General features: G+C 40.7%; 1 protein-coding gene across 12 annotated transcripts in view; it reads left to right on the plus strand.

The window, feature by feature from the left end:
* The first annotated feature begins 912 nt into the window (after window positions 1–912).
* The window catches only part of LOC138014230 (uncharacterized), a 31,496-nt gene continuing 15,892 nt past the window's right edge, over window positions 913–16,516 (plus strand). For 11 of the 12 annotated variants that reach the window (XM_068861260.1, XM_068861262.1, XM_068861261.1 and 8 more), the window contains exons 1-15: window positions 933–1,069; window positions 1,239–1,564; window positions 5,587–5,638; window positions 6,117–6,197; window positions 6,991–7,107; window positions 8,161–8,252; window positions 8,663–8,719; window positions 9,327–9,405; window positions 10,236–10,301; window positions 11,602–11,682; window positions 12,470–12,586; window positions 13,638–13,729; window positions 14,129–14,185; window positions 14,793–14,871; window positions 15,743–15,808. In XM_068861260.1, the coding sequence (XP_068717361.1) occupies window positions 1,430–1,564; window positions 5,587–5,638; window positions 6,117–6,197; window positions 6,991–7,107; window positions 8,161–8,252; window positions 8,663–8,719; window positions 9,327–9,405; window positions 10,236–10,301; window positions 11,602–11,682; window positions 12,470–12,586; window positions 13,638–13,729; window positions 14,129–14,185; window positions 14,793–14,871; window positions 15,743–15,808 (1,171 nt within the window). In that variant the 5' untranslated portion in view covers window positions 933–1,069; window positions 1,239–1,429. Of the gene's footprint in view, window positions 1,070–1,238; window positions 1,565–5,586; window positions 5,639–6,116; window positions 6,198–6,990; window positions 7,108–8,160; window positions 8,253–8,662; window positions 8,720–9,326; window positions 9,406–10,235; window positions 10,302–11,601; window positions 11,683–12,469; window positions 12,587–13,637; window positions 13,730–14,128; window positions 14,186–14,792; window positions 14,872–15,742; window positions 15,809–16,516 lie in introns of all 12 variants that reach the window. The other variant, XM_068861259.1, reaches the window with a different exon arrangement.

Genomic DNA, 16,516 nt, shown 5'->3' on the forward strand with positions numbered 1-16,516 from the left:
CTATGACGTAAATATGTGCAGTTTTTAGAGAGAGAAATTACAAGTCGTGAAATGTATCCCAATTTTATGCATAAAAGATCGAGTTTATATTGACCCAAAAATGTAGTGCCATCCATTTCAACTCAAGGCTTAAAACGCCTTCCACTTTGAAAATTAAACGGGATAAGAATCAAGACCGTGGGGGTCTGATTACATGGAGAATTTCAGCCCGGTTAGCCGGGCTGAGATTTCAGCCCGGGTTCTGAAAGAAATCTTCTTGAAATGAAAGTGGCGATTACATGGAGCAGGTCTCAGCCCGGGCTGAATATCCTAGCCCGGTTTCAGTAAGCCCGGCCAAACCGGCGTTAAAATATGCAGAAAGTCCATGTAATCGAAATGAAATTTCAGCCCGGGCTGAAAAAGGAACGTGAGCATGCGCATCAATTGAGTTTTCGCATCTCCGTAAATTTTCTCACGCAGATTTGCGTTTTGTCCCCGGGCTGAAGTTCATCATGAAATCGCAACAAAATTTCAGCGCGGGCTGAAACTCACCCCCCTGTAATCAGGCCCTAAGACAGAAGGCATAAACCGACCACCGCTCAACAAAAAGGAGAAAATATCGAATAATCTTGCATAAGTGATGGCAAACATCATTTGCAGATTGGAATTTTTTTTATCTTTTTCACTTCCGACAGGAAATTTTTTATTTTTACCTCATCGGTTTCGGAGTACGTTGTTCTTCAGCACGTTTTACGCGATTGCGTGAGGTTGAGCTGCATGATTGCTGAGATTGTTTGAGTTGACAAAGAAGTGCTTTGTTTCCAAGGTGATCGTCTCCATTTTATTGATTTGGTTAATATGTGGACCCTATCAATCAAAGGGAGTAATATCTAATCTGTTGTCTTAATTTAGCCCCAATCGACTTCCGCAATCGGAGCTTTGTAACACGATATCTAATTTGTGATACACCGTGCTAACTCCACTGGACTTCGCCTGAATCGCTCAATTCTGTTCAAAATGGAGAGCCGTCCAACCAAATAGCAGACGCCAGAGAAACTCACAGTCGAAGTGTTGATGTGAGAACGATTTTGTAAGTACGCAAACCATATACAGTACTACTTTTGCCATTTTTGGGGTCATCTTGAACCCGTTTCAATTCGGTTGACAATATAGCAAAGGAATTCGTGTTTCGAAATCTTAAACTTAGGTTTAGTCCATTTTCAACCCATCATGTCTTAACTCTTGCTGTATTTTTACAGGTACAACACTGCTCGGTTTATTACATTGAGCAAATACCAAGAACAGAGTGTTCACACAGTAAACAAAATATTGGTTGCTGGGGTGGCGAGATCGATTTTAATGCAGTGACCACAACGAACAATCCACAATCTTCCTCCATATTTTATCTCCATCATTTCCGCTCTGTCCGCCATCGAAACCAGTCACGGAAATGATCCACTGCTTGCTAGCAGTATGCCTTTTGTTCTCGCTGACAGCTGGGATGAACGAATTACAAAGATCAACTACAAGCGCAAGACATCATTTTTGTACGTGCAAGGACCGTGCGGTGCGAATTGAGGTCATGGTGAGAGTCTGTCAGTTTTGTGATACGCATTTTTGTAGGTTTGTGTAACGATAGACGTTGCTATACTTTGCTTAAAACGTGACTCGAGGCATAAATTCGAAACTTTCTTGTGAATGAATCAATGAATGAATGGGCTCCATAGTTTAATAAATGGAGAAATTTAGGGGCATTCCAAGCCCACGAGTTGGCCTCATGAATTTTTCACGTGAGTTGTCCGAAATTAGGATCCCCCTATGATTTTCCTCTTTAGTTTCTGCCGTCAGTGGTTTGTAATTGTTCTTAAAGCCTCTTATTTGATATGATAAACACAGTGCCTTGGCTCACTAGGTAATTCAGTTTCTTCTTTCTGCTTGTATGTTTGTCCAAAATGGTTACAGTAGATTGTTTTCGGTTTTAGAGAAAATTTATTAAAAAGTCACCTGAAGTTCCTGGCATAAGGCCACCGAGAGAAATCTTTCCGAGTATTTCAGCCGGAATTCCGCTTTTACAACGACTGAAAGGAAGAAAATCAAGAGTGAAGAGGCCGTTTTCACACGAGAAAAAAGACGAGAATATAGTATAAAAGTTTAATAGAAAAATGTGGCGATAAACCGAAAGCCAAGAAATGGAATGTACTTTTCAGTTTTCATTGAACTTTGCAAATTGTAGCTTCAGGTTGCGAGAGAAAGTTATGGAAATTATAATAAAGTGCTGCCAAGAAATGCATGCTCTCTGACGAAACAAAAAATCCAAAAAGATACTCAACTTCTTTGCCTTGTGACGCATTCTTCTAGCGTGACATAGCCAAGAGTTGCTAATTTTGTCGATATCTATTCGGATAAAATTCGCTGGGTTGCGAAAACACTGTCCTGTTTCAAGTATTTTTCTTCAATTGATGAAAACATGAATTTAATTGATGCAAGGAGTCTTTCGTTTCTTCCTTCAAAGAGCAATTTCACCCAGGATATGGATACGTGCCTCATTAATTGTTGCACTTTGACAGCTTGTCATTGTGTAAAAGTACATTATGTTTTATTTTCTTAAAGATTACTCCGAAAAGAAGGAAGAACTGTGAAACTCACTGTAAAACATTTCATTTTTAGAACTCTTATATTTGATCCCAAAACGCGTACAGTGCATTCTACGCGAAACTTTACGATACGGCGTTTATTAATATCACGTTAAGCAGCTCTGTGACAGCTTGTCATTGTTTAAAAGGACAATCGACTGTTTCATTATGTTTTATTTTTTTAAAGATTACTGAACTGAAGTCGTGCACAGTGCATTCCACGCGAATTCGAAACCGAATTTGTTAATATCGCCTTAAGTACAACCCTTGCCAGAAGCTTCTTGTTATCGGAACTGACGTGTCAAACTTTAATTTGGTGACTATGCCGGGTTAACACGAAAAACTACCATAATTGCACGGTAAAGGTAAAGGGCTTTGTGCTTATTATTGTTGTTGTATTGCTTTAATTTTTTTCATTTTTGTATGCGATTCACATCAAGTGCGTGAAATATAAGAATGATATTGTTGACGTCACCTATCGAAACAAAGGGTCTTTTGTTTCTGTGACTGGAACATTTGGAAATTTGTAAACAGATATCTTCCCTATTATCGAACAAAAAAATAAAATATTTACAACAGAGAAACTTGACGGTTACTTATTACGGAAGATATCATTCGCCCAAGATCTTTAGAACGAACTCAACAAGGATCCTTCGATCTTTCTTGCCAAGATCTAGTCTAAAAAAACAATTGAAAATCTTGACAATATTTGTGAGGATCCTCTACATTTGTGCTCTTTCTGATAAGGTAAGAAAATTGTTTGAAGCGAACCCTCAAAAACATTTAACAAACGTCCTATAGAGTGTTCGCTCATATGACCAGCAGCCATATTTGCATACTAAAACAAGAGAAGGAATTTCCATAAAAACTGATACATTTCGATTGTCAAAAGAGTGTTTCTCTCCTTCAACATGGCCGCTGTATGGCCTCCGTCACATCACGTGAAAACATCTATACATCAACTGTAAACCGGTTTCAATTTAGGGGATATTTACATGACACCGAGACAAACTCAGACCGGCATCAGTTCGTATAGGCCTCCATACATTTCTTTTTCTGTGTTTACATGAGACCAGTCTGGTGGGCTGACTTCTTCTCGGTTGCTGGACCGGTCGGAACAGGCAGCGTTTACACGAACTTGGTTTCAAATCGATACGGTTTCACGACTTCGAAACCGCGTCAAAATCGATGCGGTTTGCCGGAAAGTGTTTACTCAAAACCGTTTTTGCCAGAAAATCAAAGTCGTGATGGTATGACCGAGCTCTGCACTTCCTACTAAATTCACCATTTTGAATCGAACGATGCAAATTTCACGACAAAATAGTAACCGAATTCAAATCGATGCGGTTTCGCCATTTGCACAACAGACGAAAACGTATCGTTTCGAGAACGCTTCAGTTTTGGCAGCGTTTTCAAACCGACCCAGTTTCGCCAACGGTCTCGATCGGTGTCGTGTAAACAGAAGGCATTACCGCATCGAAACGATGCGGCCGAAACAAATGAAACCGCGTTCGTGTAAACTCTGTACCGTTCTCATGTAAATGACAAAAAAAAAAAATCTCAGGCTGGGTCCAGAAGTTTCAAGCCTGTATAGTTCGAACACCATTATGATATGTTTTTTTTAGAAATTATTCAGTAAAAAGATTCGTACAGATTCCATCGCTTTCCATCGGCGTCGAGTTCGAATGTACGAATGTACCTTGGGAACCAAAGATACTGATTGGTGGGTTATGTCACGCATCAATTTATCTCGTCATCTGTGGTTTGGCCATTGGCGCGACTTCCGCAGAAGTATGAAAATCGCAGTATGCAGAGACGACGGATACGGCAAAAACAACGGCTGCGGCAAAGACAACGCCACAAATCAAGAATATGATTGGTTAAAAAAGGAAAAATACTCGCGCTGCACGTGCAGCACACTGAATTTCCGTGCATTTCTTTGCTGTACTCCACAAAACAACAACGTGAAATCAACAAATTTTAAGTTTCGACGACAACGTGAGCATATAACCACCATGGGTCAGAAAATATGGTAACCCATTTGTGCGAGAAAATTTGGTTTTTGGTCACCGTACGACCGCAGGGCAATGTCACTAGTATCACGTGACCATATCGCGGGCTCAAGTTTTCATCTCATCAAGGGTTTTCATTTGATCGCAGGCACAAGAAAGGTTAACTTATTGAAAGAATGAAAAACCCGGGAGCTCCGCTTTTAAATTATTAGGCTTGGCTAAATCTATATATTACTTCAAAAATGGTCTTTCCCTTCCAGTTACGGGATGGATCGCTAGTAAAAGACGGAATAATCACGAAATACTTGCGATAGCGCTAATTGTCATTTGGATTCAGTTTTTCGTTGATGTTACTGTTGTCGTCGCTTAACTCCCAGATGTATGCTACGGAGATTATAAGAGCCTAATGTTTGAGAACTCCCCTTGAAGGGCATTTTTGTATATAAGTGCATCCGATTCTTATTATCACTGTGATCACTGACTTTATACCGATCACTCATATTTAGAAATGACTCAAGTTAAGTTCTTGCCGTTAATCGCAAATAACGAATTGATAACTCGTAAATGGTTTGAACCCAGGAGTCATATCGTAATTAAGTAAAGTACGATCGTCCGGGTGAGTGTAGTCCTGAGAAGGACTGTTTGAGATGACATTGACTGACGTTTCGACAACCTGAGCGGAAGTCATCTTCAGAGTCAAGTGACTCTGACTTGACTCTGACTCTTGACTCTGAAGATGACTTCCCCTCAGGTTCTCGTTTCGACAACCTGAGCGGAAGTCAGTCAGTGCCATCTCAAACAGTCCTCCTCAGGACTACACTCACCCGGACGATCGTACTTTACTTAATTATGAATTGATAACTGATTGGCAAAAAGCACACTGATCTGTTGCAACCTGTTTTCGATCTTTACACGTCATGTTCTCGTCTGATACATTATTGTCTTCCGTTTTGTTTTGTCAGGAATTCCTCGCTGTTCCATGTGATGAAATTTGTTCAGACAGAAATAAAGAAGGTAATCACATCATAGCTTATTAAGAAATAAAGTCGAAAACTTAAAAGGTTTTTAAGTTCCTCATTTGAAGGGTCAGCACTTGGAGGCTGGAGTATTGGCAGTCAACAAGTACTAACGTACTAACGACATTTTTAAAGAAAAAAAGTACCTTTGAAAGGAGCTCATCATTGGTACATGTTCTGTTTGTTTTGTTTAACCCTTTCACCGCCCAGGGCTTCCCCATTGATGAGTAAATTCGCCTGGCGTTAGACACAGTAAAATCTATAAGTGTCAATGGCATTTATGGCAGTGAAAGGGTTATGTTATGCATAAGTGACGTAAACAGACACCGTGTGCTTTGATTGGTTGAGAGGCACAAAACTTGGCAGAAAGGCTGTTCTTATTGTCTGATACCGGTAACTTGGAGGGATAAGAAAGTTATAATCCCTGGGTCACAGCATGAGTTCCTGCCTACAAGTTAGTTTACCCTTTTGTCTAGGTTTTACAGATACTTCAAGGAGAAATCCTCTTCAGCTTCGCCGTCCACGAGTGCGTCGACAGATGAACAAAAAAGAGTACGGTAAGTCTAACTGCGTGAAATATGCTGCAGGAATGCATTTATCGAAGATTTCTCGTGAATACTCATCTAATAAGAGACGCCGACACAGCGGCGATGATGGTGTCCCTACACAGAGGAATAGCGGCCATAAAAATGTTATAAGAACAATATTACTCCCTTCCGGTAAGAAGTATGGCATTTGTCACTTCCGGTGTAGGTGTTTCTGGGGCTATTCTGGGTTTTCACATGACGTCACGGCCGCCATGTTGGAACCCCTAAACAAAGAAACGGCGGCCATGTTGGAGCCCTGACCAAATCCTTCGGGAATTTAACTCTATTATTATGCAAACGTTTTCTTTTGTTTTCGTTGAAAAACATGGCTTTTGATCACGTGTGAGAGGTGAATATCAGCATACAAAAAAAACAAGCTATGCCTTATTAGTATTCTTTATATAAAGAATACTAACGAGGAGTGTTTTGTGAGGATATAAAGCTTATTCATGTGTCGTTTTATCGGTGTTTTGATAGGCTGTTAGGGTCATGAATTATTAATGAATTTTGGAAACTTGGTAAGTTCACGTTGTTGTTGTGAAGGGAAAAATGCGTGCGGCTCATGCAGCAATATTATTTTTTCCCCTTTTAACCCAGTGATATTATTGTTTTGTGGTATTCTCGCTCGTTGCCGACAAAGCTTCGTAGATCTTAAAGTTCCTAATAGAAGAGCACCCCGCGGACCTCTCTCAAGATCTTTTCCCTCATCATTTGCTTAGCGTCAGGAAATGGTCTCTACAATGCTTATTTTCTTTTCCAACAGAATGTCTGATTAAGATAAAAGCTGATCCTGGCTTGATTGTCAGAAACGTAAACGTCACATTTCGGGAAAAAGGGAATAATCAAAGCTGGTATGCTGTGATTCAGTGGACGCCATTAGGTGAGGGAGAAGTATTGTTTTATTTGTCACTGGTTCTGTTTAGAGGTGCAAAATTCATTTTACAAAAACACTTTCGCGCTGATGTAGCTCGCTCCAGTGTTGAGTTTCGGTCTTTTCTTTCGGATCAAAAGCATATCCATGGGACTCCATCTGCAGAAACGTTTTTCGCTTTTATTCTCACGCGTCTGTTCCAATATGTATTATATAGAGGATATTACATGGCCGCGCGGGGATAGGAATTTTATCTTCTAGTGCTGAAAGTATCTCTCACGAGTGAGCGAAGCGAACGAGTGAGAGATATTTTCAGCACGGCCCAGTTGTTCGAAGGGTGGATAGCGCTTAGGTGTCGTCATGGTAACGAACACGATTAGCCAATAAACCTCGAGCTTCCTCGCTTCATTGTAAGATACTTTTGTGCTTTAATATAATTCTTCTCTTCTACATTAACATTTTTATTGAAAAATTTGACATTATCATGATTTGTTTTTCATAAATTTCATATCTTGTTTCGTGTTACACAACATGCGTGTTTTAGCGGTTGGTAACCACTTTTTCATCATTTCATCATTTTCATCCCCGCGCGGACATGTGACATCCTCTATTTTCATAACATTTTACACTTACATTTTTACACATAACACTAGCTACTCATGCTGATCAGAAGCTTATGACCTTGAAGCATGTAACTCGCAACTCTTTTCCTTGGAACAGAGCTGGGCATTTTAGGACACCAATTTTATGCCAAAATATGGACAAAAAATTAGATCGACGTGCTGCACGCGCAAATACACGAGCTACGTTACATCCAAATAAGGAGTTTTTTAAACTCAAAAAACCGCAGCTCTAATCCAGAGTTAAGCACTGCAAGGTCACGAGCTTCTGTGTTGATTTGGTAACCTTGTCATGAAAGAAAAGGAAAGGAACTTTATTTCAGTCTCTAGTCGATTTAGCGCTGGAGCACTAATTGGGGACACTGTAAAGTGAAATTAACAATGAAAGCAAATCAAGTCATCGATACTTTACGTTACCCATCAAATTTGTTTCTTTTTGCAGCTTTTCCCGAACCCTGGGATGGATATTGTCTTAACTATTTTGGCAGTTTTCTTGGTTCTTCCGTAGAACCGAAAAGCTCTTTCTTTTCAAAGGTATGGCATATGACAGAGTTCAACATGTAGAAAAGACATTGTGTGACAGCAACGAGAAAAGTTCGACGGTTAATATCATTGGCGCAGAATTTCTTCAGCACTTCCAAGAACACGTTTTTCTATTTAGGATTCTAGGAAAGGCTCAAGCACCTATCAATGTTATGTCCCAGGGTGGGGTGTAGGGCAGACCCAGAGGAATTTGACATTATTGTGGAAGACCGAGTCCCACCTTCAGTAGGTGCCCCACCTTCAGGCGCCTACTGAATATCAAATTCCCGCTCCCTGGGGTACCTTTTTTCTATCAGAGTCAAGCCTGACTGATTGAGAAGTTGGAAAGGGTAGTTCAGGCGTTCCGGTCCCTTTGTCAATTTTAACTTTTAACTGTTGCATGTCTTATCATAATTTTTCAGAACACAACAAGAATAAAAATTTCCCCTTCATGGAAGGAAAAGGAGATCCATGTAGTGGTGAGTTAAACAGTTGTAAATCGAAGTTCCAGGTTCTCAACGGCTCTTATGTCACAAGGATCGAGGTCCTTCCTGATAAATAGAATGGTGGATCGTTACTCAACTAGAACTAAGGATCCTTCCACCCTTGTCGTGTTTAAATCCCTCATAGCCTACCGAGCAGCCAAAATGTTTTTTTACCTCTTGATCTTTTTCTTGGCCCACACTGGTCAACAACCAACCAACCACCAGAAGGTACTTTTTGTAAAAGTCTTCTTAAACAAATGGTTTTCACGAGGGCTTTGAAGCTGTTTGGTAAGTAGTGAACGGTTTCGGAGGGAAGCAGCAAGTTCAGGGTTATGACCGCTCAACGAATAAATGAACAACGACCATTGAAGCCTAATCGTTAGATTGTTCTTTGATTTTTAACGCACCGGCAAGTCATCAAGCAACTTGCACATGACTGCGGCAGCAAATGTCTTGCGGGGAAAAACGGTTCGGCCAGGTTGGCTTGAATGCGCATCATAACTCCTCGCGTAAAGATAGCAGGAAGCTGCTCCAGATTCCTCCAAGTAAATTGTCCTCCCCTCCTGGCTCCACATTTATAGCAGTATTCCTTGTTTCACAGATCTTCGGCCTGTCGACGTTCGCCAACGATACAGACCAATTACAGACGGTGCTCTTTCGGTCACCTAAGGTGACTTCAAGTAAGAAATCCATTCTTATTACGTTGCACCGATTCTAAATTGCGAAACGAAAAGTGGGGGAAGCTGTTGCCAGGTTGTTGTGTTCGCGGTTTGTTTGTAGAGCAAGTACTGCGCGATCGTGCAGTCATGGGTTCAAATCCTGTTCAAGGCTGTATATTTTGGGCCTCAAGTTTCTCAACTCACCCATTCTATCCCGCGGTGCAATATATTTAAAATGTCATTACTATTGTTCTGATTAGAAAAACGAGGGAACAGTCGGTGAAAAGTACAAACCAGTTCCTTGCTGTGTTCCTCTACCGTCAAAGCTAAAATGTACCTCTACCTTATCATTATTGTTGTTGTTATTATTATTATTACTACTACTATTACAAACACCACTTCCTGTTTCGAGAGGGGAAAGGGAGGTGGGAGACGCTGCATCGTCAAGGGAAACGTTACTTCAAAATTTAATTTTGTGTTATCGTAGAAAACCTCCCCCCCCCCCCAACTAAAAGCGTTCTTCACTTGAAACATTATTCTTTTTTTATTCTTTTTTTTCCCATTTAACCATTATTATTATTGTTTTGCGGTACTACCGCTGCCTTAGTCGTGGTCTTTTCGTCAACTCTCGCAGTAGCCTTGGTGCAGAGTCGAAAGGCACGAATTACCTTCATAATGCCACTCAGTTAGTGTGCGTTGATTGGCTAAAAAGGACATGGTCTGTGGTAAGGCTGTTTCAATTATAGACAGTCCGAGGAAAGGATAACTTCGAGAGAGATCATGCGGTAATAAGGTCTACGTCATAAGTTTCCGTCTACAAGTTAGTTTACCTTCTTGTCTTGGACTTATAGATACGTCAATGAGTAATGGTCTTCGCCATATTCGAACACGTCGAGGGATAAACACAAAAGAGGATGGTAAGTCCAGATATGAGGACTACGCTGCAGGCGTAAAGAGGATATTACACGGTGGCGAGAAGATGTGAAATTTATGTTCGATTGGCAAGAACATATAATTCACATCTTCGAGCTAACGTGTAATTTTCTTTTTATTATAAGGACAATAAATGTACATGGTAGAGATTGAAGAGCGGGCTTAGGCTTTGATACAAATATGGGCCATTAATTAATACAAACAAAAATCCCCGGTGCCCGTGCAAATTACAAGAAAAAAGGTGCACGTAAAACACTGTCATTTAGGCCAGAATAGTGAACTACAATCATAGACAAAAGTAGTTGGGAAGGTTATGTAAATGAACCGCATCAGAGCTGTACTTCAACCCGCTTCTGTTAAAGCGCAAGAGAAATAGTTTCACCTTCTCTTATATAGCCCCCTCCCCCCTATTCAATGTTGGAAGGTAACACAACAATTTCCCAATAAAACCATTCAGTTTTGCACAACATTGAATAGGGAAGGGGGGGGGGGGGGTCAAAAGTCCTGACCTTCCCAAGGGTTTTGTCCATGATTGTAGTTGTAAATAAGCTTAATAAAAATTGCCTTTCCGATCTGGCAGTTTTTCTTTCTCACAGCAAGAACGAGTTTTTTCTGGATTGCTTGTAGTTCCGCGGGTAGGGCTAACGCTCACGTGGTTTACATGGGTAGAAAACAGCACTTCACATTACCCTCCAATAGATAATTCTGTTGAAATATAAGTGCTACACGGCCAACGTTTGTAAAAACGTAACCTTGTAGTTTCAGTGCTGTTTGTTTTTTCTACCGCGGCTGTTTTCCCCTAACTTAAAGCACCCTACAAATATATAAATCACAAAAAAAATAAAACTACTGAGGTTTGATGTCGACTAATAAACAGCAGCCGTTTTGGGGCCGGGATTTTCCTACGGTGCTAACTGATTACTGTTGCTGTTTCAAAAGTACCGTGGGAAAAATATTTCATCAGTCTCTTTGGGGAGAAATCGGTGGTAAAAGGTCTTGTCGTAGTCATTGAGAAGTTCAGATGGGGTAGCATCCGGAATACGGAAAATTCGCCTGGCGTTAGACACAGTAAAATGTCAATGGCATTTATGGCAGTGAAAGGGTTATGTTATGCATAAGTGACGTAAACAGACACCGTGTGCTTTGATTGGTTGAGAGGCACAAAACTTGGCAGAAAGGCTGTTCTTATTGTCTGATACCGGTAACTTGGAGGGATAAGAAAGTTATAATCCCTGGGTCACAGCATGAGTTCCTGCCTACAAGTTAGTTTACCCTTTTGTCTAGGTTTTACAGATACTTCAAGGAGAAATCCTCTTCAGCTTCGCCGTCCACGAGTACGTCGACAGATGAACAAAAAAGAGTACGGTAAGTCTAACTGCGTGAAATATGCTGCAGGAATGCATTTATCGAAGATTTCTCGTGAATACTCATCTAATAAGAGACGCCGACACAGCGGCGATGATGGTGTCCCTACACAGAGGAATAGCGGCCATAAAAATGTTATAAGAACAATATTACTCCCTTCCGGTAAGAAGTATGGCATTTGTCACTTCCGGTGTAGGTGTTTCCGGGGCTATTCTGGGTTTTCACATGACGTCACGGCCGCCATGTTGGAACCCCTAAACAAAGAAACGGCGGCCATGTTGGAGCCCTGACCAAATCCTTCGGGAATTTAACTCTATTATTATGCAAACGTTTTCTTTTGTTTTCGTTGAAAAACATGGCTTTTAATCACGTGTGAGAGGTGAATATCAGCATACAAGAAAAACAAGCTATGCCTTATTAGTATTCTTTATATAAAGAATACTAACGAGGAGTGGTTTGTGAGGATATAAAGCTTATTCATGTGTCGTTTTATCGGTGTTTTGATAGGCTGTTAGGGTCATGAATTATTAATGAATTTTGGAAACTTGGTAAGTTCACGTTGTTGTTGTGAAGGGAAAAATGCGTGCGGCTCATGCAGCAATATTATTTTTTCCTCTTTTAACCAGTGATATTATGTTTTGTGGTATTCTCGTTGCCGACAAAGCTTCGTAAATCTTAAAGTTCCTAATAGAAGAGCACCCCGCGGACCTCTCTCAAGATCTTTCCCCTCATCATTTGCTTAGCGTCAGGAAATGGTCTCTACAATGCTTATTTTCTTTTCCAACAGAATGTCTGATTAAGATAAAAGCTGATCCTCGCTTGATTGTTAGAAACGTAAACGTCACATTTCGGGAAAAAGGGAATAATCAAAGCTGGTATGCTGTGATTCAGTGGACGCCATTAGGTGAGGGAGAAGTATTGTTTTATTTGTCACTGGTTTTGTTTAGAGGTGCAAAATTTATTTTACAAAAACACTTTCGCTCTGATGTAGTTCGCTCCATTGTTGAGTTTCGGTCTTTTCTTTCGGATCAAAAGCATATCCATGGGACTCCATTTGCACAAACGTTTTTCGCTTTTATTCTCGCGCGTCTGTTTCCATGTATTATATAAAGAATATTACATGGCCGCGCGGGGATAGGAATTTTATCTTCTAGTGCTGAAAGTATCTCTCACTCGTTCGCTTCGCTCACTCGTGAGAGATATTTTCAGCTCGGCCCAGTTGTTCGAAGGGTGGATAGCGCTTAGGTGTCGTCATGGTAACGAACACGATTAGCCAATAAAACGCGAGCTTCCTCTCTTCATTGTAAGATACTTTTGTGCTTTAATATAATTCTTCTCTTCTACATTAACATTTTTATTGAAAAATTTGACATTATCATGATTTGTTTTTCATAAATTTCATATCTTGTTTCGTGTTACACAACATGCGTGTTTTAGCGGTTGGTAACCACTTTTTCATCATTTCATCATTTTCATCCCCGCGCGGACATGTGACATCCTCTATTTTCATAACATTTTACACTTACATTTTTACACATAACACTAGCTACTCATGCTGATCAGAAGCTTATGACCTTGAAGCATGTAACTCGCAACTCTTTTCCTTGGAACAGAGCTGGGCATTTTAGGACACCAATTTTATGCCAAAATATGGACAAAAAATTAGATCGACGTGCTGCACGCGCAAATACACGAGCTACGTTACATCCAAATAAGGAGTTTTTTAAACTCAAAAAACCGCAGCTCTAATCCAGAGTTAAGCACGGCAAGGTCACGAGCTTCTGTGTTGATTTGGTAACCTTGTCATGAAAGGAAAGGAAAGGAACTTTATTTCAGTCTCTAGTCGATTTAGCGCTGGAGCACTAATTGGGGACACTGTAAAGTGAAATTAACAATGAAAGCAAATCAAGTCATCGATACTTTACGTTAACCGTCAAATTTGTTTCTTTTTGCAGCTTTTCCCGAACCCTGGGATGGATATTGTCTTAACTATTTTGGCAGTTTTCTTGGTTCTTCCGTAGAACCGAAAAGCTCTTTCTTTTCAAAGGTATGGCATATGACAGAGTTCAACATGTAGAAAAGACATTGTGTGACAGCAACGAGAAAAGTTCGACGGTTAATATCATTGGCGCAGAATTTCTTCAGCACTTCCAAGAACACGTTTTTCTATTTAGGATTCTAGGAAAGGCTCAAGCACCTATCAATGTTATGTCCCAGGGTATGGTGTAGGGCAGACCCAGAGGAATTTGATATTTTTGTGGAAGACATTGTCAAATGCCTCACCTTTAGGCACCTACTGAATATCAAATTCCCGCTCCCTGGGGTACCTTTTTTCTATCAGAGTCAAGCCTGACTGATTGAGAAGTTGGAAAGGGTAGTTCAGGCGTTCCGGTCCCTTTGTCAATCTTAACTTTAAACTGTTGCATGTCTTATCTTAATTTTTCAGAACACAACAAGAATAAAAATTTCCCCTTCATGGAAGGAAAAGGAGATCCATGTAGTGGTGAGTTGAACAGTTGTAAATCGAAGTTCCAGGTTCTCAACGGCTCTTATGTCACAAGGATCGAGGTCCTTCCTGATAAATAGAACGGTGGATCGTTACGCAACTAGAACTGAGGATCCGTCCACCCTTGTCGTGTTGAAATCCCTCATAGCCTACCGAGCAGCCAAAATGTTTTTTTACCTCTTGATCTTTTTCTTGGCCCACACTGGTCAACAACCAACCAACCACCAGAAGGTACTTTTTGTAAAAGTCTTCTTAAACAAATGGTTTTCACGAGGGCTTTGAAGCTGTTTGGTAAGTAGTGAACGGTTTCGGAGGGAAGCAGCAAGTTCAGGGTTATGACAGCTCAACGAATAAATGAACAACGACCATTGAAGCCTAATCGTTAGATTGTTCTTTGATTTTTAACGCACCGGCAAGTCATCAAGCAGCTTGCACATGACTGCGGCAGCAAATGTCTTGCGGGGAAAAACGGTTCGGCCAGCTTGGCTTGAATGCGCATCATAACTCCTCGCATAAAGATAGCAGGAAGCTGCTCCAGATTCCTCCAAGTAAATTGTCCTCCCCTCCTGGCTCCACATTTATAGCAGTATTCCTTGTTTCACAGATCTTCGGCCTGTCGACGTTCGGCAACGATACAGACCAATTACAGACGGTGCTCTTTCGGTCACCTAAGGTGACTTCAAGTAAGAAATCCATTCTTATTACTTTGCACCGATTCTAAATTGCGAAACGAAAAGTGGGGGGAGCTTTTCCAAGGTTGTTGTGTTCGCGGTTGGTTTTTAGAGCAAGTACTGGGCAATCGTGCAGTCATGGGTTCAAATCCTGTTCAAGGGTGGATATTTTGGGCCTCAAGTTTGCCAACTCACCCATTCTATCCCGCGGTGCAATATATTAAAAATGTCATTACTGTTGTTCTGATTAGAAAAACGAGGGAACAGTCGGTGAAAAGTACAAACCAGTTCCTTGCTGTGTCCCTCTACCGTCAAAGCTAAAATGTACCTCTACCTTATCATTATTGTTGTTGTTATTATTATTATTATTATTATTATTATTATTACTACTACTATTAGAAACACCACTTCCTGTTTCGAGAGGGGAAAGGGAGGGGGGAGACGCTGCATCGTCAAGGGAAACGTTACTTCAAAATTTAATTTTGTTATCGTACAAAAACCCCCACCCCCCCCCCAACACGTTTTTTTTGAACGCTCCCTAAAAGCGTTCTTCACTTGAAACATTATTCTTTTTTTATTCTTTTTTTTTTTCCATTTAACCATTATTATTATTGTTTTGCGGTACTACCGCTGCCTTAGTCGTGGTCTTTTCGTCAACTCTCGCAGTAGCCTTGGTGCAGAGTCGAAAGGCACGAATTCCCTTCATAATGCCACTCAGTTAGTGTGCGTTGATTGATTAAAAGGACAATGCTCTGTGGTAAGGCTGTTTCAACTATAGACGGTCCGAGGAAAGGATAACTTCGAGAGAGATCATACGGTAATAAGGTCTACGTCATAAGTTTCCGTCTACAAGTTAGTTTACCTTCTTGTCTTGGACTTATAGATACGTCAATGAGTAATGGTCTTCGCCATATACCAACACGTCGAGGGCTAAACACAAAAGAGGATGGTAAGTCCAGATATGAGGACTACGCTGCAGGCGTAAAGAGGATATTACACGGTGGCGAGAAGATGTGAATTTTATGTTCGATTGGCAAGAACATATAATGCATACCTTCGAGCTAACGTGTAATTTTCTTTTTATTATATGGACAATAAATGTACATGGTAGAGATTGAAAAGCAGGCCTAGGCTTTGATACAAATATGGGCCATTAATTAATACAAACAAAAATCCCCGGTGCCCGTGCAAATTACAAGAAAAAAGGTGCACGTAAAACACTGTCATTTAGGCCAGAATAGTGAACTACAATCATAGACAAAAGTAGTTGGGAAGGTTAGGTAAATGAACCGCATCAGAGCTGTACTTCAACCCGCTTCTGTTAAAGCGCAAGAGAAATAGTTTCACCTTCTCTTATATAGCCCCCTCCCCCCTATTCAATGTTGGAAGGTAACACAACAATTTCCCAATAAAACCATTCAGTTTTGCACAACATTGAATAGGGAAGGGGGGGGGGGGGGGTCAAAAGTCCTGACCTTCCCAAGGGTTTTGTCCATGATTGTAGTTGTTAATAAGCTTAATAAAAATTGCCTTTCCAATCTGGCAGTTTTTCTTTCTCACAGCAAGAACGAGTTTTTTCTGGATTGCTTGTAGTTCCGCGGGTAGGGCTAACGCTCACGTGGTTTACATGGGTAGAAAACAGCACTTCACATTACCC

The sequence above is a fragment of the Montipora capricornis genome, chromosome 8 (genome assembly GCF_036669925.1).
Source record: "Montipora capricornis isolate CH-2021 chromosome 8, ASM3666992v2, whole genome shotgun sequence".
In the NCBI taxonomy this organism is placed as follows: Eukaryota; Metazoa; Cnidaria; class Anthozoa; order Scleractinia; family Acroporidae; genus Montipora; species Montipora capricornis.